At 33.1% G+C, this 24,550-nt stretch overlaps 3 protein-coding genes across 3 annotated transcripts; 2 read left to right on the top strand and 1 right to left on the bottom strand.

The window, feature by feature from the left end:
* The first annotated feature begins 1,240 nt into the window (after positions 1–1,240).
* Positions 1,241–3,761, top strand: LOC129312978 (probable L-type lectin-domain containing receptor kinase VII.2). Its single transcript, XM_054955785.1, has one exon. The coding sequence runs from the start codon at positions 1,468–1,470 to the stop codon at positions 3,574–3,576; it is 2,109 nt and encodes a 702-aa protein (XP_054811760.1). The 5' UTR covers positions 1,241–1,467; the 3' UTR covers positions 3,577–3,761.
* A 1,170-nt stretch (positions 3,762–4,931) lies between these two features.
* On the bottom strand, positions 4,932–11,907 carry LOC129312979 (probable serine/threonine-protein kinase At1g54610). Its single transcript, XM_054955786.1, has 9 exons — positions 11,627–11,907; positions 10,804–11,544; positions 9,914–10,198; positions 9,516–9,833; positions 8,244–8,471; positions 7,634–7,734; positions 7,144–7,246; positions 5,512–5,979; positions 4,932–5,331 (listed from the first exon to the last, which is right to left on the bottom strand). Exons 2-9 carry the CDS (start codon positions 11,215–11,217, stop codon positions 5,164–5,166), a joined length of 2,085 nt encoding a protein of 694 aa, XP_054811761.1. The 5' UTR covers positions 11,218–11,544; positions 11,627–11,907; the 3' UTR covers positions 4,932–5,163.
* A 7,633-nt stretch (positions 11,908–19,540) lies between these two features.
* On the top strand, positions 19,541–21,280 carry LOC129312875 (uncharacterized). Its single transcript, XM_054955654.1, has 2 exons — positions 19,541–20,558; positions 20,755–21,280. The coding sequence occupies exon 1, from the start codon at positions 19,901–19,903 to the stop codon at positions 20,420–20,422; it is 522 nt and encodes a 173-aa protein (XP_054811629.1). The 5' UTR covers positions 19,541–19,900; the 3' UTR covers positions 20,423–20,558; positions 20,755–21,280.
* The last annotated feature ends 3,270 nt before the right edge of the window (positions 21,281–24,550 follow it).

Genomic DNA, 24,550 nt, shown 5'->3' with positions numbered 1-24,550 from the left:
ATTTTTTTTAATTACAATATACTCCTTCCATCTTCATACATAACATATTTTTAACTTATTTTTATATATCAATAAAAAATTTATTATTTAATTACAAGTACATAAAATCATACCAGTCTTTTAATTTTCTTCCTAATAATATTATAAGTAATATTTTTGTATTGAGTAAAATACATAATTAATATTTCTTTCTTTTTTCAAGGCGATAAGAACAAATTTATCTAATAATTAAAAAATATTATAACAATCTTTATGCGCAGAGACAACACAAACTTTTAGAAAACACTTTTCACACACAAGAGGATGAAAGAATTAGCAGAATAATTTAAACCATGTTGTAAGTATTACCTACAGCTCGTTCCATTCTTATACGATGGGTATATTTTTTATTCCAGTATTTTGATCAAATAAAAAATTATTTCGTTTCTTTTATGCAAGAAAAATTGTTTAAAAATTGATTGATATAAGCAATTACTACCATCAAGTGATCTTACAAGTTTCAAGTAAAGATCTGTCTTCTCTATCATTACTCATCAGCGCATTTTCGTGCAACAAAATGGCACTATCAGTCTGCTCAGCGGAAGGCATAAAACACCCTACCAAATAACTTCTTTGGTGGGATCTTCCCTACCTGTTTGTCTAATTAATTGGAGTGAAAATGATACTTGAAGACACGTAATTTATAATATTGATAATGATAATAGATAATTTTACAACTTATTTAAAAATTATAAAAATTCTGTTTGATATTTTTTAAAACAATTGTTCTATAATTACTTTAAATTTACTACCACGCCCTCATGTTCTAAATATACATGATCCTTTTGAGTACTTTTATTTTGGTCTTTTTTGTAAGAACACATCCATTTTATCTTCTGCATCGTTTTTTTCCACCAAAAGATCCCTAAATTAGAGCTCAATTTTTTTTTCTTGTAAAAAATCACTACTATTAGCTAAGACATCTCATTAAATATTAGAGGTAATTGTGAAAAAGTAACACACATATTTAACATATTAATTATAAATAAATTTAATTTAACTAATTTTTTTCATTTTAGCAAAAAAAAGGCTAACTTTGTTGATTATGATGAATTAATTAAAACAACATGACCAGAGTGAGCATTCTCTCTAGGTAAAAATATTCAGGCAACATTGCATTACTTGCAACTTTAAGCAAAGTGTCATTTCCCCTAATTGCTAGACAACCAAGGGCTTTTTTGGGTTTAACCAACCGAGGCCAACCAAGTTGAAACAGCAAAGCCTTTGGCCTTAAATATTTCCAACCACTCCTGAAAATCTCTCCAATCTTCATCCAGCAAAAGAAAAAGTAAGAAAGAAACCGAAGATGCCTAAGTTCGGTTCAGTGCAGGGGGTATACTCTCATGAAACACGCCCAAAGCCAAAAGCCTCCTCCATTGAAATTGACCTCAAGTTTCACTAACTCATTATCTGCCTTCCCTTCTCTCAATGTTCTTCCTTTTCATGGAAGAGCATTTCAAAATGATCTCACTTCCTTTCCTCTACCTTATCTCCCTTCTTCACTTGACAGCCACACCAAGCTCAGTATCTGCGACTGAATTTGTCTACAACACAAACTTCAAATCTTCTAATATCTTTCTGTGTGGAAACTCTACTATTCAGTCATCCATTCTGGTTCTCACCAATCGAAGTTTCTTCTCCATTAGCCGAGCTTTTTACCCTTACAAAATACCAACTAAAGCAGCTAACTCTTCTACCCCTTTTCCCTTTGCAACTTCCTTCATTTTCTCTATTGCTCCCATTAAGCATTTTCTCACCGGCCATGGCTTTGCTTTCATATTCTCACCTACTAGGGGCTTAAAAGGCACGACCTCGTCTCAGTACATTGGTTTTTTGAATTTCACTAATCAAGGTAATCCTCAAAACCATGCTTTTGGTGTTGAGTTTGATGTCAGAAAAAATGTAGAATTCAATGACATAAACGACAATCATGTCGGTATAGACTTGAATTCCCTTTCTTCCTTGACTTCACATGATGCTGGTTTTTGGGGTGGGAAAAATGATAAGGAATTTAAGCGGTTGAAGTTGAATAATGGAGCAAATTACCAGGTTTGGATTGAGTTTATAGATTCACAGCTTAATGTCACAATGGCTCAAGCAGGAAGAAAAAGACCCCAAAAACCTCTGATTAATATGAATGTTAATCTTTCAGAGGTTTTTCTAGATGAAATGTATGTTGGGTTCTGTGCATCGACAGGGCTATTGATGGACACTACTAGAATCATGGCTTGGAGTTATAGTAATTCAAATTTTTCAATAGGTGATGCTTTGCTCACAACCGATCTGCCTTCATTTGTGCATCAAAAAGGGTTTTTTTCTGGATCAAGTGTTCCTGTTATAGGCTTCACTATTGTCTGCATAATACTCACAGGCTGTGGGTCTCTGGGGTGCTTCATTTTATGGAGTTGGATTGGCAAATCAGAGGAAGATTTAGAGGAATGGGAGTTGCAGTATTGGCCCCATAGGATTGATTACCAAGAGATTGTTGCAGCAACAAGTGGGTTCTCGGAAGAGAAAGTGATAGGAATAGGAGGGAATGGAAAAGTATATAAAGGGGTATTGCAGGGAATAGGGGTTGCAGTAAAAAGAATCTCTCATGAAACAGAATCAGGAATAAGAGAATTCCTGGCTGAAATTTCAAGCTTAGGCAGACTGAAACACAGAAATCTGGTTAACTTCAGGGGTTGGTGTAAAAGAGAGAGGGGAAGTTTTATATTAGTCTATGATTACATGGAGAATGGAAGTCTAGACAAATGGATCTTTGAAAGTGAAGGAGATAGAAAGATGCTGACTTGGGAAGAGAGGATTCAAGTTCTAAAGAATGTAGCCTCTGGGATCCTGTACTTGCATGAGGGTTGGGAAGTTAAGGTGTTGCATAGAGACATCAAATCCAGCAATGTTCTGCTTGACAAAGATATGAATGCAAGGTTGGGAGATTTTGGATTGGCTCGCATGCATGATCATCATGGGCAAATAGCAGCCACCACAAGAGTGATCGGAACTGTAGGGTACATAGCCCCAGAAGTGGTCAAGTCAGGAAGAGCATCAACTCAATCTGATGTTTTTGGTTTTGGAATATTGGTTTTAGAAGTGGTTTGTGGGAGAAGACCAATTGAAGAAGGTAAAGCAGGGTTGATTGAGTGGCTAATGTCCCTAATGGAGATTGATGAGTTATACTGTGCTCTTGATGAGAGGTTGAAGGCCCAAGGAGGATGTGTCATTGAGGAAGTGGAGAGAATGCTTCGTTTGGGTTTGCTTTGTGCAAATTCTGACCCCAATGTCAGGCCTACCATGAGGCAAGTGGTTAATTTGCTGGAAGGCGAATTTGAAGGCAATGAGACAGAACAGAACAGTAAGGGAGAGAATTTGCTTGAGAAAATAAAATCAGCAGCAACGTGGTCTGATAATGCTCTTGCTTCTTCTAACATAAGACACCCAACATTTGCCGACATCATGTTCAGTTCTAATTCTAAAACGTCTGGAAGTAACTCATATGCCATCCCAGATTCAGAGATCATCCTAGAAGAAGGGAGGTAGTTGTGTGTGTGTGTGTGTGTGTGTGTGTGTGTGTGTGTGTGTTTTGGTCGAGTTACGAGGAGTATACTCCACCGACCGAAGAGCCTAGTCTAGGGAGCTAGTTTTTAAAGTCACGACAGCTTTTTGTTTATTATTTTCGTGTTACAAATGAATTTTATATTAGATAGTTTCAGTTGGATCGCAAAGGTAAGTGATGTGAATCGAAATGAACAACATTGGTGAAGTCAGTATGAGTGTTGGCGAGGCTATTCACCGATAAAATGAACGAATTAAACACAAGAAAGCTTTGATTTTCATTGCTGAGATTGAGAAAGGAGTCAAATAAATCACATCTTGGCGTAAATTGAGTGAAAGCATTCTCCGTCGTCCTTGTTAAATCCACATAAAGCTGGCCTGCTTTTTGTGTATTTTAAAGGAGCACGACCATTTTGATGCGAACCCAACCTGAACCCCACAACAAAACAAAGCGTTCTTGGTTTAAAAATGAAAACAATCTATTCATATGGCAAATATTGACAGTGAATATGGAATGTCATATGTTGTATAATTGAGATTTCGAGAAATCTCGTGTAAGGTGTAATTTTTTGTAGCTCGACAAATTTCTAGCCCCAGTCTCTTTATAAACTAGTTTGTTGTCTTAAAATTTCTCCTAGTCTCCCTGAAAAAGGTATCCAACTTGCTTTTTTCCCTTTTTTCTTTTGGTCTGAGTGCACCATTTATTCTTGATATGTTCATTGGCAATGACTTGCTCATAACGCAGAAATTGCAAAGGAGACGGTAAAGTTCTTGGCGAAAAGGGAAGACATCAACGTTTTCTTTAGAGTCTATGGCCGAAAGTAAAATGCTACCATAAAGTCATTGGCCAAAAATAAAGGCTACTTTTAAGTCCTGCAAAATCTTTTAATTCTCGTGCATAATATGAAGAGGCCTCCTCTTTTACTCTTTGGTTCAGCTTAAACTTCGAAATAGTGGGTTCTTGTGTCGTACATCATAGATGGAAACGTTGACATTACCTGGATCCATCCCATTATGTCATGGTTAAGGCTCTACTTAAAATGATCTAATGCATACAAGATTCATTGTCAACAATCAATTTGTTAATATAGCTCATGGTTTGCTACATCATCTTCTCCCCAAGCATTTTGCCAATTTATTTATAGTTGCTTGGAGTAATAAGAGAGCATTATGCTCGTTTGGGAATTAGGAACAAATGAAGTTGGATAGGCTCGTCTCCGTTATTACCTTTATCAATGCACCTGTCTTCCTACATAACCGATGGTAACAAATATTACTGTGATCTTTTGCCATTGAGGTGTAATGTAACTTTCTCAGAATTTCTGGAAATCGATAGCATATATAGGAAGCATCAAAGATCATTTGTTGCTTCAAAATTGGCTTGTTATGTATGTATTGGAGAAATGTGAGTAGTGGAAGGAGCATCAATTTCTTCTCATAGATGCCTTCAGTTTACATGATTAAACATTACTGTAAAGCTCTCTGCTGTATAATGCTGACAGATAATATAGTCATTAAATTATGCGTTCTGCTACAGAATTGGTAACAAGTGAATAACTAACTAACCGGTGCCTACTTTCTCTGCGCACGAATTTTCCTGCCTCTTGATTTGTCAATTCGTGAGCGTCTTGAAAATTCTTGGATCTTTCGATCATGATCTTTAAGCATCTGATCCATGTTTGAAGAAGCTAGTAGTGGACCGGAGAGATAGATCTTGTTTTCCATGTATCCTCGGCCTCCCTGAAATGGTGATCCACAACAAGAATTTACAAAACTCCAGAAAAATTTATAAATCTAGATATAATAAAGGCAACCGAAGAAAATAACAAAACCAAAATAGCATTAGATACACAATAGAGGCCTTCACTCCCAAATATTGACTAAGTAAATCAAACAAAACAAAAAATTATAATAACCTACCGGAGTTAATTCTTGAGTGGAGCCTCTTGCATTTTCTATCTGACTGAGATCCACAATTCGTGGGGACTGGCGTTTCCTATCATGCCTTCTTGAATCTGATCCATTGGTTGACTCCACAGATTTTTTAACTTCAATTGTTTTCCTAGGCAGCAATGAAATTGGTTTTTCCTCCTGATCTTCAGATGATGAAGTCCTCGAGGCAACTAAGCCAGATACTTTTGACAAGTTGATTCTGTTTGAACCCAGAGGCCCTTCATCAACCTCCTTTCCAACCCTTGCCCATTGAATACCCGGAACCAATGGACCTGAATGTGAAGGCCTCTTATTAAGATTCCCACTGAAATTATTTTCCATCTCTTTCTCATGTGACTGCTTTTGTGAGGGATAAACCAAAAATCCAGAAACAGGTTCTCTGTGGGTTTTATTAAACACTTCACTTCGGCTCTTTGAATTGGAATGATGTCCTTGCTGCATCAAATAAGAATACGATAAATTAAGAATCAGAGACAGATACGTATTGAAAATTCCGAAAGGGAGAAACATTAGGCATCGGTGACATTTTTCTTTTGGGGGAATTGACGAGAGGAATACTCAAATATTGCTCAATTTTATTAGTCTGTATTTTTAGCAACGAATGCAATCAGATGAAAACTTTGAAATTATAATCTGTCCTTGCATTGACTTCAGAGAGGAAAAGCAGATGTACAAAACACTGCCATTTTCTCAGTCAAATAAGCATTTAGATATAAAAGTATGAACATAGCATATGAGAAATTCGTAGTTGTAATGCATGTCCACATGTGAAGTAAAAATCACATCCAAGCAATAGGCTCGAGTCATACAAAGCCAAACCTTTCTGTGCTTTCTTAAAATTATGTCACTAACCCACTCAGTAGCTTCCAATCCCCAATGATTTAGGTTTGGTTGCACAAACACAGGACTATCAGAAAGGGGCAGGTCTTGTTCAAAGAACTGAAAAGTAAAGGCATAAAAAAGCTTTGCTGATATTATATTTAAGCAGTGATCAACTAAACAAGATTTATGATTGGGAGACTCAATACATGTGCTCTTAATGTGCCAAACTTGACACTCAATGCTTGTGTTCTTCATGTGCTAAAGTAATCATCTCACGTATGTAGTATTTTAAGGTAAAATATATTTTATATTATGGAGCTACCAGCTAATATTGCACAAAAGAGAAGAATTGATTATAAAAGCAATAACATACTGAAAGTGAGATCTGTGGTATATTTCTTTGAAAAATTAGAAATAAGACCACCTACTTGTCCTTTATAGTGGCATAGTATTTAAAGTGGGACGAGGAGACCACGGGGGAAAAAAAAATTTCCACATTTTAATTTAGTATTGATGGATCAAAGGCATTGGTGATGATCTATTTAACAACCTAACATTACTGAACTGATCTACAACATGAATCACCTAATAGTCCAAAGCGCACAAATCTTCCAGCCCTTTTTTCCGTTTATTTGTTCCAATTTCAATTGTATGCATTACATGTACACTGTAGTATAACACAATATCCAGAGGTATCCATCAGAAGCAGATCATGAAATTTAGTTTCAACAAGGAAAAAACAAGGGGAAGTCAGGATTAGAAACTTCTTTCGACTACCTGTGTTGATATGCGTGGATCAACATTGTGCTTTGATGGAATAGTTACCCCACGTTCCTTTTCTTGTCTAACTCCTGAGCCAACTTTCGGCATAGCTCCTTGCCTGAGATGACAAATAAATGTCTCATTATGGGAAAACATAATCACCAATTCCTATAGTTTCACTGGGTTTTGCTTTTAGTTTCTATAGGATTTTTTCAGTATTTTCAGTCTCCATAATTTCAACAAGAATGGGTGACATTTGTTACTTAGGTCTTTATAGTATCAGTGTTTTTAGTGTTACACAAAAAAAAAAAAAAAAAAACTATAGAGACTAAATGCAAAATCTGATTATAATAAGCAGTAGGCTTAAATTATGAGAAAGCCTCCCATTTGACAATATAAATCAATCAAGCAGTTCAAAAGGCAAACAGTTGGAATACTAGCTGCCAAAACAAAAATCTCTCCCAGTTTCTTACTCAACTTAAGAGAATCAATAAATAGCAAGTACCTTCTGGTTTCTTCATCCCGTAATTTAGAATCAATCTCTTTGCTGGGAGGATACTTTGGTAAACTTGATGGATCACAAGCAAGGGGCTCTGTAGAGAAGAACTAGCAATAAAGGAAAAAAACATCAATAAGGAGAATCATATACAATGAAAAAGGTCTCCTGCGATATCTTGTTTAAGGCATTGCAGGAGAGATACAGCTACTTTCTACTTCCCAATATAGCAGTATGGTGACAATAAATATCTTGATTTAACTATTTCTTTGTATGTTACAAAAGTTCTTTTTAGGTTCTAACTTCATGATTCAAACATCTGTCCACGTCTAAAATAGGATAAAGGTGCTATTTAATCAACAAGTCTCTGGGAAACTGATAAGCAACCCAGCCAATTGGTGCAGATTAATATGAAAAGATTTTATAGCTGAGAAAATCAAGGAAGGAAAATGAGGACAAAGACAAAACTGGGAGAATATAACAAAAAAGAGTTTTGCTGCTCAGGCACATATTAAGATGAGGAAAAGTTACTCAGTGCCATTTGGATCATGCTGGAATAGGACAACTCAGTCTCAACCAGACACATTTATAGATCATATAGGAAACATAACCGGCATACCTCACTTTTCAGAGCACTTTCTGCTGTCCCTCGTTGTGCGGGATCTATAGAAAGTAGTGTCTCAATAAGCCTCACTGAAGCAGATGGATATTCTTTAAATGTTTCTGTAATACTTCGTCTGTATCGGTGCGGGGGCTTGAATACTGCAGCATGTGGCAATCGCTGTTTTAGCCAATAGTCCTCAGATGGTGATCCACAAAGCTTGAAAATCCTGTGCAGTTGCTCAACCTACATGGAATTAAATCTAATTATATATAACTACATTAACATTTAACTTACAATATCAATTTGACAAAGCAGAAGCAACTGTTTATTCTAGTATATATGAGCTTGGAATTATGCAAGAAAGTGGAACCCGCCAATGACTTAACTGTAAACTTGACCGTGGACAGAAAGGGGTAAAAGACAAGGAGATAACCTGACAGGGTCCCACAACCCTTGAAAACCTACAGCAGATGTAGGAAGAGGGCCAGGACCGCAGACGGGAGTAGTTGCGGGGTGATAGGAGAAACAGTAAGAGAGGATATGGAAACGTGCAAGATCCGAATGTGTTGAAGTAGTGGGTGTAAAAGTCAATAGGGGAGTGGGTGTGGCAGAACACACGAGAGAGCAGTAGTTACTCCATAGCTAACTGCTGCACATACCGTCCACTAAATAGTAGATAGGAAGTTATTTACTTTGTTCATGTTATATTCTCTAATCATTAAGTCTAATCTTCAGGCCAAAAAAAAAAAAATCTAATCCTTGTATAGTATAAATAGGTAGAAGCTAATAGAGGTAGGGTAAGATTATGAGTTGTTTATATAATTGGAAGTTTTCCTTTCTGGATTACTAGAGTATGATGTGTTGAAGATCTTTTCCACCTACTGCTCTAACAATATTATTGGCTTTATTAGTTTTATAGGTTAAGATCCTTGCTCACGTTATCTATTAAAAGATTCTTTCCTTTCTTTTCACTTTATCCATTTTAGATTATATCGTAACGCACAAACAAAAAGGGACCATCACTATTTTACCCAAATAGTATAAAGGAATGAGTAAATGTCCACTACGTATTTGCACTGCATATGTAATTTTTCATTCATAATTCTTAAATAATAATTATGCTCAGAATTTTCAAGGCTTCAAGCATTCTCATTTGATCTCTCAGATTAAGATAAATAGAAATTCTATATAGCATACATCAAAAGCATTAATGAAGCCTGATGACCAGTAGTGAAGGCATTTATAGATTGAGATTGAATGATGAAAGTAGATTCTTGATTATCATACCTCTGTTTTTCCTGGCAATATAGGCCTGCCAGTAAACAGTTCCCCAAGTATGCAACCAGTGCTCCATAAATCTACCGCGACTCCATAATGAGATGCTCCGAGTAAAAGTTCTGGTGGTCTATACCAGAGAGTGACTACACGACTGGTCAATGGAACACTATGATTGGGGTTAAAGAAACTTGCCAAACCAAAATCTGCAATTTTTAAGATGCCATTGTTGTCAATGAGAAGATTTGAGCCCTTTATGTCACGGTGGAGGACGCCCCGACTATGACAATGATCCAACCCACGAAGAAGTTGTTGCATGTAGCACTTAACCTGATAAGAAACATTACTTCAGACCTTCTCACATCAAAATGAAGACGGAAAGCACAATATCAAAAAGAATTGGTCATTACCTGTGGTTCAGAAAACTTGATGCCAGGACGTGATGCTAGTCCAGAAAGATCGTGCTCCATATACTCAAAAATGAGGTACAAGCTGCGAGAGGTCTGAGATGTTATCAAGCCTTCCAACTTGATAATATTTGGATGGTCAAGTCTACGCAGAAGGAGGATTTCCCTTGCCATAAACTTTACACTCTCAGGATCAAGGTTATCAAACCGAACTCTCTTCAAAGCAACAATCTTTTGGTGAGTCACATCACGTGCTTTATAAACAGTACTGTAAGTTCCTTGGCCAATCTGCAAGGTCAGATGTCATGGCTTATTGGAAAAACAAATAGAGCATCATCTCCACACAGAAGAAACTGACGTTGCAATAAGACATAACTAGACCAACCCAACCAGTATTCTCTTTTTGTACAAAAGAATGAGAAATAACCTTGGAACTTCTAAGAATCACATGCAATTGCAAAAACGAATTTTTATGCAGTACCTGGTCTCCCAGTTTTTGAAATCAAATTCTCCTAAGTACCTTTCATTTATTCCCAAAAAACTCAAGGTTCCTTATAAGTGGGGATCAGCCAACAATTACCCTGGTTTATATTTCATGAATAAAACATCCACAGGATTACTTGTATTAATCATTTTGATGTGATAAAGATAATTATCTTCTGTGAAAGCAAATATTAGGGTAGTTCTATTGAGAAAAAGAAACCGGTTCCAGTTATAAATTTCTACTAAATCTAACCATAAAAAATTAATAAGAGTTTCTATGACATGGTAATGAGTACAGAAATTTGGCAATTGCATTTACAACATAGTACGAATTACCTATGATAAAAGTGCGACTCAAAACTTAGACTGAGTAAATAAACACTGAATAAACTAGATAGTTAGTAACTTACTTTATTTAACCTCTCAAAAGTATTGGCACTTCGAGGTATCCATCCCTTGATAGCTTCACCAGCCACAGAAGAAAGCCAACTCGGCCATCCTGCTGCAACTTGCTCTCCTTCTGCAGCCTTTGGGACCTTTCCAAGACCAGGGTTGTTAAGGATAGTTAATTCAGGCTTCTCTATTTCCTTATTCCCCGTTTGATCATCATACAACTGAAATGGGCCATTGGTTTTCTTGTCAATCAATGAAATCTTCACATCACTTCCTTCCAACTTATCTGCTGCCCAAACCCCCTCGTTTCTTTTAGAGGAATTCAATCGTGAAACACGTAGCTCTGACCCTCTCTTGCTAGATAAAGATTTCTTTGTCAAATCCTCTCGGCCGTCTTCCACGGCTGATGTCTTGGAACTGATGCAGCCCATGTTGCACTTAGCTAATTTACAACTATCTCACCCTTCAAAAGAAAAGCTCAAGTGCTCGCAAGCCAAAGTTTCTCGTTCGATCAAGACCTTCATAACGATCCATACACAGCTGCAAACTGATTCTATTTGTCCAAAAGAAAAAATGGGACTTCTCCTCATATGCTCATGCCCAGATCATGTTATGACCGTCCGTCAAAGCACTGACCATGAATCTAAAAATTCACGCTCTATCCAAGTCTTTGAAAACTTCAAACTGAGCAAATTCTAAGGCCACTGACTTCAATCAAACACGCAACCCTCCAATAACACCGCAGCAAGAGCCGCAAACTATGAAGAAAAAGAAAATCTTCTGAAAAATAAAAAGTAAATAGAGGAAGGCAATGTATGGAATTATGGCGATTGAGTATACCTCGTAGAGCTTCAAATTGAGAGTAAGGAAATGGATGGATCAGAAGCGTAATAACAGAGAAGGTTGGGAGGTATCGCTTGAAGAACAGCTGAAAGTTCAACGCGTATTAATGAAATTAAAAGAGCATTATGGTCTCTTAGACGGCTTTTGCCGGCTGGGCTCAGTCAAAAGACTCCACTTTCTTTCTCTGTCAATTTTCCAATTTTTATACTGTGCATCGCTCCTCCTCCTCCCTTTTTCCGTCATTGAAACCATTGGCGTCGGCTTTGCGTTCCCAGCAGGTAGTTGAGTTCTGTTCCTCCTTTTTAATTCGGTATGTAACGCGTTTTTCCAAATATTAAATAATTAAATAACAATTACCAATATAATATCAGTAGAAGCAATAAAATTTATATTTCCTATAAACAAAATATTGTGTATCACCTCTCTCTTCTTTGGAATAGTACCAATATATGTCAATCTGTTACCTCACCTGTGTTTTCGTTCTTTATAAAAATTCAAAATGTAGTACTCTCTTCCTTAAGCTATTTCTTAAAAAGAATAACCGATAACGTCTCTAATTAATTAATTATTTATATTTAAAATTATATTTTCTTTTTATGCTTATCTTTATTTAATAAATGATTTTAATTATAAAATTCATTTAATTATATTTTTAATTAAAGCTATTAAAAAGATCATTAATTTCATATTGAACTACTCAAAATGTATTATATTTTTAACATTTTATTTTATAAAAAATATCTTAGATTTATGAAAGAATTACAATAAAATGCCACATGAAAAATTAATTATTACACAATCTATTAACAATTATAATAATATTGTTTTGTAAATGGATTTATTTTAATTGCTAACAAACCTTGTAATAATTAATTTTTTTGTGTACATCTGTGTGTAATTTTCTTTATATTATTTAAATGAAGAAATGAATGACTTTTATGGAATAGGAATGAAATAGGAAACAAAAAAAATCATGATAAAAACACAAGAAAAAGTTATTTTCTCTCCGTCTAGTTTTCTATTGACTAAACAATGGTGAAAAATATTTTTTACTATAATTTTTTATTTTTATTTTATTTTCATTCTAAACAAAGCATTAAGGATTCATATTGGCTTGATGCCTTTTCATTCTTTTTTTTTTATTTTCTTGACATCTGAATCGTCTAAATCATATTTAGAAAAGTTGGATTTAACATTTAAAAAAATTCTGGTAAGAAATATTAAAAATTTGAAAACTAACAATTAAGATGTCGAAATGAAAAAGAAAAAACACACACACATGATGTAAATCATTGAAAGGAGATATCAATTCCGGGCCTCCAAGAAAAGCTAAGGAGGAAGAAGTGGAACAGAAAAATAAGGGGGAAAAGAAAGAAAAAAAGTTTTTAAAAAATGGTCTTATTGAATTTAGGTATCGGAATTTCTATTGATCACTGCGGGATAATTTTTAATAAAGTTGGAAAAATGCTTTGACCAAGCCACACTGGGATCATGACTTTTGTAGAAGTCATGATATGAATAAGCAGTCCACGCAACAATTCAATAAAATATGATGAGTTCAGGCTTCAAAAGAAAGAGAGCGAAATACATAATAATTGCCCATCAAGTGATATAGTCATAAATCTGATGCTTGATATTAAAATTGAATAGTACAGATTTAATTTTATTTTTAATTAAAAATTAGAATAATAAAAATTTTAATCTCACTGACTTAGTTATTGATTTAGTTCTTTAAATTTAATTTTTATAAATTTAATTCTTAATATTTTCTTAAATTATCATATTAGTCGTTTAAGTTTTAAAATATAAATTAATTTTTAAATTAATTTTATGTATAAAGTATATTAATGATTGGACATAGTAGTTGAATGAGAACAAATTAATCATCAAATTAAGTTAATTTTAATCAGTACAATCTCTTACATTGTATTTATTTGTTTTTTAAAATTTTATGTTTTCCTACATAAATAATTATATTTTTTTATTAATTTACATGGTTGCAATATATATTTTGTTATTCATGTTAATGGATTTTAATATTGTTATTTTTTAAAATAATAAGGATTAAGTCAAATATTAAAATAAACTTAAAAAATTAAATCAATAAAAATTAAATCGAATGACCGTACCAATAATTAAAATAAAATTTGAAAAAGTAAAAATTTTATTATCCTTTAAAAATTCGTGGACCCAAACTTCTGTACGATGGGGCCAAAGCCTCTTACACGTTATTATCTGGATGAAAATCACATTTTCTCCAAAACCAACAAATTTTGAAATACACGGGTCATCATTCATCAGTCATCACGGTACGGTATGGCAAGAAACACCCAATCCCAACCCCAACCCCTAAGAAAAAGGGGAAAAAAAAAGTTAAAGGGTCATGTGTGCTAAAAACAAAAGCAGGTGCTCTTAAAAACTAAAAAAGATTCCTCTACCAATACCATATTCCAAAAGCTCCGACGTGTTACCGTCACCAACGGTTGAAATTGTGGTTGAAAGTTGAGCTTGATTCGGTAAGCATTTTATATCCTGATTTAACCTTTTTTATATTGAGTTAGTTATGTTGGAGAAAGTTGCATTTTTAATATTATTTATGAACAATGAAAAATGTAGGTGAATCCAGTCTAGTTGTATCGTAATAAATGAAAAAGACTGCCCTCATTAAACAAGAACGTTTGGAAGAGATTGGAGATTAGAATACGATGTCGTCTTTATGGAACAATATATTTTCTTACCAAAAACAAAAACACGACGCGGTAGGCAGGGCCACCAGGATGTTGCCACTTGCAACCAACGATATTTCGCCACCGGACTCTGACTTTATTAGTGTTCGTGTAAGAACATGATTTTTATGTGGAATTCAAACATGAACAATATAAAAAAAAATGAATAGGATTTAGTTATGAGTCATCCGATAGAAATATACGCTCAGAAATTGAAAGCGTCATGAAATAGGACGCGATGTCAAAAATTTATGTTATGTCAACCATCCCGTCGCTGTTACCAGATCACTACAGTTGTTTGATTAATAACGTGGTGGGATTACCGATAAAGGTTAGGTTTAATAAAAGAGGTTGTTCTCACACAACTTAATAAATTAAAATTAAAATTTTTATTAAAAATTAAAAATATTTATATTTAATATCTAATTATACATTAAATAAAATTGCTTTAAATATTTGTAAGTAATAAAAAAAAAAAGATGGTGGGGCTGGAGCATGTTTATTGTTCAGTGAGTTTGGCACTTGTTAAATAATGTAATAAAATAGTACTTTGGAAAAAATTATCGAGGAAATCGTGGGGGTTGAGTGAAATAATTAAAATCAGCTCCGCCATTAATTATAACCACTTCACAATTCCCACTAACCGAACGACGAGCTTACTTGTGGGGGTTTTAACAGATTTTGAATGCGGTAGGTTGCTGTTAATGGTACAGCAAGAGAACACGTGTGCCACTAACCCTAACTAAACAATCAACGAATATATATACTTTCTTAGAACATTATTACAAGTCACCTCAGGTTACCTCACCCAAAAGAAAACATGGATAAGTTGTTATCTTTATATGAAAATATAATAAACTCTTATTTAAATAAAGAAATATTAAATTTACATCACATTTTCTCTTATAAATAGTTTAAATAGGGATTGTATTGAAAAATATAATTAATGTTCCATTAAGCATGTTATGTTAATGACCAAAATATCATTCTAAAAACACACTATAATACAGACTAAAAAAGTACTTCTTTCTTTTAAATTATATGATACTTTTAAAAGAATTTTTTCATTTTAAAATATAAGATGTTTTGAATAGATTAAAATTTCATTACATACATCAATTTTAATATTACCTTTTCTCTTTTTATGATAAATTTTTATCCTTTCTTTTTTGAATATATTAAATAATTGATATTTTTAAGAGTTTATATTTTTTTTGAAAAGATAAAATTGTAAAGTGTATTTTATGAGGTTTATTAGTACATAAAATTTGTCTAAAAGTGTCTTATAATTTAAAATGAATGGAGTATATTTTTACACAAGTTTGAATAATTAATTTTCTCTACATGGGATCACACAAAGATATAACCTAATGTTTGCACGGACATATAAACATTAAGCCAATGTCGTGTTATAGTAAGTTTTGCAGAAGCTTTATAAATAAAGTAGGGTTTATAAATTTAAGAGATTTTTTTTTAATTTTAATAAACTAGTCTTTCAAATTATTATTTTCTTTAAAACTGTGTTCATAACACGTGATAATTTAATGAAATATTTTTTTAATTTGATCGGTGGACTTCTATTAAAATATTTTATAAGATAAGTTTTTGATCTTTTTATCCCATATTGCTCTTTTGAATTATTTTTTCGTTATACTTCATATTATGAATAGAAAGAATGTTAGATAAATTTCTCAGAATACAAAAATGATAATTTAATCTCACAAAATGTGATAATCATGGTAAGATTTTAAGAAAGTTCTTTGAGATCAAATTTGTATGTGAAGTCACTTTAATTATCCTTTACAGTTTAGAAAGTTTTGATTTTTCAAATTGTTTTAATTATTGGTGGAATCAACCCTTTGAAGACTTACACCAAATTTATGAATCATATAAAATTAGTTAGATTTTGCTTACTGAAAAAAAGTACTTATAGAAAGTTGTGCTTTTTTAAATCGTTTTAGTCATTGATAAAACAAAATTGATGAATAATTATATTAAATTTGTGAACTATATAAAATTAGCTGTATGAAAGTACTAAAGTTTCACATAAAAAATTAATCTTAAATAAGTCCTTTAGAACCTCACTGTAATTATCATATTTTATGTGATTAGATTATCATTTTCTTATGGATTTATCTATCATTCTCCGTTATGAATATGTGTGGAAGCCACTTTGGAACTTTAATGCTTTGATGCTCTCAGACCAAAGGAGAGGTACTGGCAAGCTGAATATATACAGGTTCGCTCTAGTTTCAAACAAAGGCTCGTGTTAGTTAATCATCATCAATATATATTAACAAAACTCGTAGAATGATATTGATTGGCCAAATAAACCTCCACTCTAATTGGTCAATGCATTGGTCTGATGTAAATATCACATCCTAATTAGTTGATTTCATTTAATATGTATCCAACTTCTATAGGTTCGGTCATAGTTTTGGACACGTTCATTCCCCCCAATTTTCAGACTTCAAATGTACATAGAGAGTGCCATGAGAGCATTAATTGATTCCGCCTTCTCCATTTCTGTCCCTCTCTGTTGCACTTTTCCATGTTCTTCCTTTGCACTATTTATCGTAGACCCCAGGTGCAGTTGATTAATTTCATATTTTTTTCAACTTAAAGATAGTTCCATTTGCTCTTCTTTGCTTGCAATTTTACAATTCAGAGACCATTCCATTTGTTCTTCTATAATCTATTTTATGATATTTTAGCAATGGCACCGTCTGTTTTTACCAAACCGTGGTCTCGTCGCTAGCATGCCCACCTTTCTTTTCGTCACCAGTTGTCATAGAAAGGAGGTCTAGTTAGGTGTGTTTGTTGGTCGTTGACGTTGTCATCAATAATAGGGATGTTCATTTTTTTTCAGAAACACGGAAACAAAGATGGCATGAATAAGAGCAAATCACGATTTAAGGTTTTTTTGAGGACTGGTGACATTATGCATTCCTAACAGAGTGTTCATATTTGATTTGGTTATTTATTCAAATTCTTACCAAGTAAATAAATTTCACTTTAGAATCTTGATATGAATTTTAGGTGGCAGTAAGTTTTTTTTTCTTTCAGCCACTCAATACCAAATTGTCTCCAGTAAAGAAGAGATGTGCTTCTGCTTCATTTTCTTTTTATCCTTCTCTCCATCTTATAGATATAAGCAATTTGTTTTTATGTCTTGATGTAATATGTTGTTGAAGTTTCAAAAGCTTTGTTTTGTTTCTTTTATGTTTTTTTTTTTTTTTGTTGCAGGATTGAACGGGCTTATTTCTCAACTTTCTCTATGTAAAACGCTTAATTGGGGCATGTTTGACAAGAAGGGAGAATTTATCTTAGATGATCAAACATAAGGCTAAATTTTCCATTTTTCACCAAATTAATTAAAGATATCAAGAAAAAAACGACATTGGTAAGAAATTTTTTGGATAAATCCATTAAGAAATCCGTGCCTAATGATCATCCCCTCGCTTAAATTTTGGCATAAAACCATCTCTTCATACTGACAGGACTCATGTTTTACCAAATTAAGCTCACAAAAAATAACATCCAAAAAATTGTTTTGTTTGTAATATCTATTAATAAATTAAAAATAAACCCAAATTTTGTTTTAAAGTAAATATAATAAATTATAATATAAAATTGACTTCTTTATTGTTTGTCAGCCATTTGAGATTTAATTTCCCACGAGTAACGGTACAAGGAAGTTTATGAAGAGATGCTCCAGGCTAGTTGATGCTCTAAAACAGCACAACGATATATAGCCGCGTTAAAAGAAAACAAAAGGAGCACCAAAGATTAAAATATATATATATATATGTATGTATGTATCTAAGAGCTATGAACTAAACTAAACAAAACTAAACGAGGAGACTAAGGGCTTGTTTGGTTATTGTTTTCATTTTTTGTTTTCAAAAGTTATTTTATAAAACAATTTTAAAAACTGTTTTTGAGAACAAATAAAAAATAAACTTGTTTGGTAACAGGAATTCAAAAACAGTGATAGAATTAAAAAAACAAAGAAACTTGCTTGACAAAATTAATATTAAAAATAAGTTCTAAAAAATAAAATATAATAAAACTCATTTGATAAAAATTGTTTTGAATGTTATTTTGCTTGGCAGAATTAGTCTATATGTTGCTGCCAATAAAGTATAATTTATTTTTTGAAATTTCCCTACAATTTACAAAATGAGCAACATTTATAAGAACATAAAAATTTATAGACGTAAAATTATTTGTTTAATTTTCTAATTAAACCAAGATAGACATGTAATTATTTAATATTATTAACACATGAAAATTTATTTATTTAATTTAATTAAATAAAAATATGTTAAGTATATAAAGTTATGTACATAAGTTTGCTTTTATATATATATATATATATATGTATGTATGTATGTAATAAAACATTAACAAAAGCGGAAACATTTTTCAGAAAATGAGAAATGACAAGTTTATATTATAATAAAATGAGATATTCTAATAAATACTAAAAGAATCTACAATTATTACAATAAATGAGATAGAAATATAGTTAAGCAAAATAGGGTAGAATCAATTGAAAATCATAAACCAATTATTTTGTATAAATAAAAGAAAGCCTTAACATAAGCCTAATTATAGAGAGATCAAATTGAAAGAAATCAAATAGCAGAGTAGCATGAGGTTGAGGAAGACAAAAATGTTTGAATCAGTGATCACCAAAACCATCCTTCTAGCAGTGTGGGAACAGAAACAGTGTTTTTTGTTTCCCACTTTTACTCGGTAAAAACAAAAAAATAAGAATAGAAACAGTTAAAAGTTGTTTTGGTTTTTTTGTATTTAAAAACAGAAAATTAAAAACTGTTTTTAAAACAAAAATTAAAAATTCATTAACCAAGCAAGTTTTATTGTTTTGAAAATATTAAAATAAAAAAATTGTTTTTAAGAATAGAAAACAAACAGGCTCTCTAAGTTTCTTTTTTCGTTTTTTTACCTCGAACAGGATAATAGCAGATTGAAGTTATATTCGGGCTTGAAATTTTTCCCCAAAGAACTTTGTTTGCAAGTGGCAGCCTCCAACAGTGAGAGCTTGTGCACAGCCACTAAAGCAAGGCTGAAAAGCAGAACAAGCCCCAAACAGAATCACCCACCTCCACCTCCACCTCCACCTCCACCTCCATCTGTAGTCCATTCTTTGCCAAGAAACGACGTGCGTTTTACTTCCTCTTTGAATTCCCATTTCACCCTCATAAAATTCCCAAAACTACGCCAAGTTTTCAAATCATTAACTCCAAACGCCTGGCGGCACGGACCAATCACTTTCCCATGAATTCACACGTGGCAAGACTATATGGAGAGTCCGTTCCCCGCGTTTCAGAGCGCGGGTCATTGAAGCATCCATGTCTCCTGTCTCACACAATCTACATTCCCATCGACTAGAGTCAGACTCACAGAGTCAGAATCCTGAAAAGAAAAGGAGCAAAACGCGCAAATCAATCAGACAGTATCTTTTCAAAAGCTAGGAAATTACCGACTTGTGAGGAAAAGTTTCAGATTGCTTCCGTCTATGGCAAGGATCGAAGAGGTGGGACCAGAAACACCGGTTACACCTCCTGCTTCGCCGCCGCCGCCGTCTTCCTGCATGTTTCTCTTGAGAATCATGAGCAAGAGGAGAACCTGGGCGTGTATGTTCGTGCTTGTGTACGGTATCCTGCTCGTTTTTTCGTGGAATTTCCTGAAATCGACGCTTTCTTGGTACAATTTAGAAGCCCAATCTTCGAGTTCCGGATGGCCGGCGCTTTACGCTTCGGTGCTTCTCGGAGTTGTGTTCGGGGTGCTCTCTATGGCGGCAGCTCTGGCGGTGATGGTGCCGGCCGTCTTGGTGACGTGGATCGCCGTGGTGGTGTTGCTGGCGTTCTTCGGAAAGCCGAGGAAGGCTCTGGTGGTGGAAGCGAGGAAGATCACGAGGGAGATCTTCAGTTTCGTGATGAGGGTTTTGCTAAAGGAGGGGAACGTTGTAGCCGCACTTTGTGCTGTTTTGGGGTATTTCGCTCTGGTTAGAAGGAACGGTGAATCAGTGATTGATTGAAGAGAAGATGGTGGTCGGTTGGTGCGATTTGGTAAAGTGTCATGGTGTCGTTTCTGACACTGCGTGGTCGTTTTGCTGCGGTTGTAAATTTGGGAGTCAAACAGGCAACGTTGTTCAGCAAAGCTACGTAATTAAGGTAACCATATTTACTAATCCTCGTGTATCATTCCTTTTCTTGCTGATTCATTAATTAAATACATGACATCATTTACTTTTTTCTTGTTAGTCTCATGTAAACTTTAACAAGTCTTGTTCCATTGCGTGTTGTCAATGCAATGAGGCAATGACACGGTTGTTTGAGAATTGAGATTGAATTGAATTGAATTGAAAAGTTGCTTAGGTTGTAAACTAAATGGGATTCGGAAGTAGCTGTTTGGTGGATCGGTGTGTGTGATAGTGATGGGGTTTGAGCCTTTGAGGAGAAAATGAAATGGGACAGTTAGTTGGGGACAATATGGGTGAAGACATGTTGATGAGATTGGTAACGAGGATGTTGTCCTGATAAGCAAAGGATTGAGTAATAATTGAAGGAGAGGAGACGATGGGGAGGGTCAAATGTGGGTCAAAAGTATGAAACATTGACAAGGAAAGCAAATCGGTTAAGTTGAAGCAGACAATGACAACCCAGCTGTGAACATTCATCATCGCTTGGACCAAGTTCCTATTCCTAAGCAAATCCTAAAGGCTCTACCTGCTTGCTTATTGGGCAGTTATCATGAATCTTTAAAAATTCTATAATACAGTGATTAACAATGTTAAAACCTTTTATGTTATTCACATTAAACCATGAACCGGATATTTAGAGAACAAATCCATCATCCATTTGTTTTGTCCCGATAGAGATCAGGATCAGCTACAGATCTCTGATGATGTTAATGTCATTCTTTAGTTCCCATCATTTTTAAATATTTAGTTTCGTTTAAATATATAGCGTTGACTAAATACTTGTGTCGTATTCCTATCATCACTCAAACAAAGCTTCCATTTGCAATATATAAATATACATAGAGAGAGAGAGAGAGAGTCTTCCTCTTCCTAGCTAATTTATGGAATATCTTGTGCGCGCGCTTGCGCACTTGTACGCAAATGTGAACAGAGATTAGGTAATTTTGAATATAACATTACACAAAAACTTGATTGGATTTTTTGGTTTTAAAAAAAACTTGTTTCGATTTTAAATAAACTATAATGTTGATCAGGTCAGCAATTTTAATGTAAGTTCAAAAATGTTAAAACCCGATAAATTACGTCATGTTCAAATCTAATTGTTGTTGAGATGATAATATATTCAAGCAAGATTCAAACGCAGCCTTGCATCTCAATTATCATTTTCCAGAAGTATGGTCAAGATCACTTTCTTCCATTGAATCTGACTATTCAACTCAATGGAGTACAAAAAAAGGAACCATGCACAAAAATTAATCAAATAAACAGCTTGAAATAATTGGAGGTGATAGTAATTTTGAATCTATTCAAGAATCATCATAATAAATTTGAGAGCATGTTTTCATTTTGCAAGACATGATTTATTAGCTGGTTTAGCATTTAGTTTATTTATTTATTTATTGCAATGTGGTGTAATAATAATTAGAAATCAATACCGCATAAGATGATTGTCGTACTAAAAGGTAATAATCATTCAGTGTAATTCAAGCAGGGGCATAAAAGGGATGATGAACATATAAAGATATTATACGAAAGAATAAAGCGCATGCGCCATAGATTATACAACAAGCCTATCATTAAAAATTATAGCCTGAGATTTAGATGTTCAACAAAGGAAACATTCCGCTCTAATTGGTCCGTGTAAAATGATTTTTCTAACTTCGTAAAAAAAGTTAAATAGTCGAGATTATATTTCAAATTTTTTACAGCCTTGTCACTCTTTAATACCAATCATAAATGATTTAATTTTAATGAAGGTGGAGTAATTTTAATATATTCCTAAGAGCATTTTAGGTAAAAATATTAATACCAATCATACATGATTTATTAAGGTCTACGTGTTTTTCTTTACTCTCTTTTTGACAAATTAAAGTGCAGAAACTTGCATTTTTTTCTTTGGCAATTATTACAAAATTCTATCATGCTCTTGAAAAGATTAAAACTTATAACCTGTAGGTATGCCTTCTATTCTATGTACCATGTACATGTCTGTAAATATTACGCTTGTCGTCCAAAAACACGACAAAATGATTAATCTTCATCCACGTCTATATTAGAAGTAAATTTTAAACATATTCCATGATTGAATTACTAGAGAAATGACATATTTCATATGTTATCTGAAAAAAGCCATAGCATAGTATATCCACATATTTTTTCTTCCATTTTTGAAAGAAAATATTTGACTTGATTTTCTTATATTGTATTTGATCAACCTAACATTTAATACATCAGTAATTCGGAGTGAAACAGAAATGTTTTTTGTTCCAGCAAATGAAGTGAGTAAATTTTGGTCGTTCAACATATGCATGAGATAAGGGACAATATATTGTGAAATGAGTTAAAGATTATTTTTATTCTTAAATTATATGCATGAAAGATTATAAATATTTCTAAACTTAACTATGGATTAATTTCATCTTTTAATTTTAAATATTACTTTTGTCATCATTTTAACATTAAAAACACCTTATGTTTATTAGTAATTATTAGATCTCACTATTTTTTTTATTTTTTTATCAAGTTAAGAATCATTTTTGCTCCTCAATTCAAATATTTTACAATAAAAATATAATATGGAATCCATTAACTATGAGAAAATGGTAGGGTGATGAGGAAGATAATCTTTAAAATTAAAGGATAGAATTGACTCATAATTAAGTTTAAAAACATTGTAACCTTTCGTGTATAATTCAAACACAAAAATGACTCTTGACCCTTTTATAATTGATTTTTTTTTCTTACTTACGAGGGAATGTATTTGATCGATCGATCAGATTTTTGCATGTACCCTTCATTCGTTGTGTTTGTTGTGTTGTGTATAATAAAAATAAAAAATACAATGAAATGTATTATTAACAAAAAAAAGGAAGAATGACATATAAGTCCTAAAGAGACCAATTAATTCAAATTAAGTTACATGTGTTAAACTTTTGAAACTTATAAGTTTGGCTTTTAATTTTATAATTTTATTATGATAAATTTGTAACTTGTGTTGAAATTATAATAGGAAAAATAAATTTATTTATTTTTCAATCGTGTTAAAATTTAACAAATAATTTGCAAATTTATCATAATAAAATTACAAAATTGAGAGCCAAACTTGTAAATTACAAAATAGAGTTTGATATTTGAGATTTAATTTGAATTAATTGGTCCTACCTATTTGTCATTCTCCAACAAAAAAAAAACAAACAAACTCCCAAAGTAGTTTTGCCTCCAAATAAAATCGAATCAAGACACATTTAAAATTTCAAAGATATTAACAAATATGATTACAAAAAAAAAAAGATATTGCCAAATATCAGTTGCCAGCGCCACAGGAACAGAAAATAATTTCCATGACATATACTTTACGTTTATTAAAATTTAAAAAACCATTTAATCATAGCAAAAAAAAAAAAAAGGGAATCATGAGGGGCAAACGAATATGTTTCATGGGAGCCATATATTATTATCCAGACTCAAAAAGTAACCATGACTTATAGTCTTATACTGATATCCATATAAGCTATTATCACAGAAGGATTACTTCTATTAGAAAAGTCAGTTTAAAGATGGTTATCGAAATTTATGCTCGAACCACGTAAATATGTTACACTGTAAAGAAAAGAACAAAAAGGTGGCAAGCATTTTTCATGGAACCGGCCTTTGATCCAATAGCAGGAACAACAATAATGATAATAATGATGCAGCGTGGGTCCTGCATTATCTTAGTTTTATTATTAGCAGAACGATACATTATTATCTATCCATAAAAAGTTTCGAATAATTAAGATGCTACGTTGCTCATGCAAACAACCTAACTTTATTTACATTACGACCATTTCTTTTAGAACACCTCATGACCTCAACAATTCATCCTAAAATCTACTGAAAACCGAACTAACTGTCATTAACAGCGATGGTTCAAAATTGAGTGCTTCAATTATGGTTGAAGTAAGGTTAACTTAATCACGATTA

The sequence above is a fragment of the Prosopis cineraria genome, unplaced genomic scaffold (assembly GCF_029017545.1).
Source record: "Prosopis cineraria cultivar Desert tree isolate PC_DT_omini unplaced genomic scaffold, ASM2901754v1 PC6, whole genome shotgun sequence".
Lineage (NCBI taxonomy): Eukaryota > Viridiplantae > Streptophyta > Magnoliopsida > Fabales > Fabaceae > Prosopis > Prosopis cineraria.
Note: the sequence above shows the minus strand (reverse complement) of the source record. Positions and strands in the feature narration are given on the sequence as shown.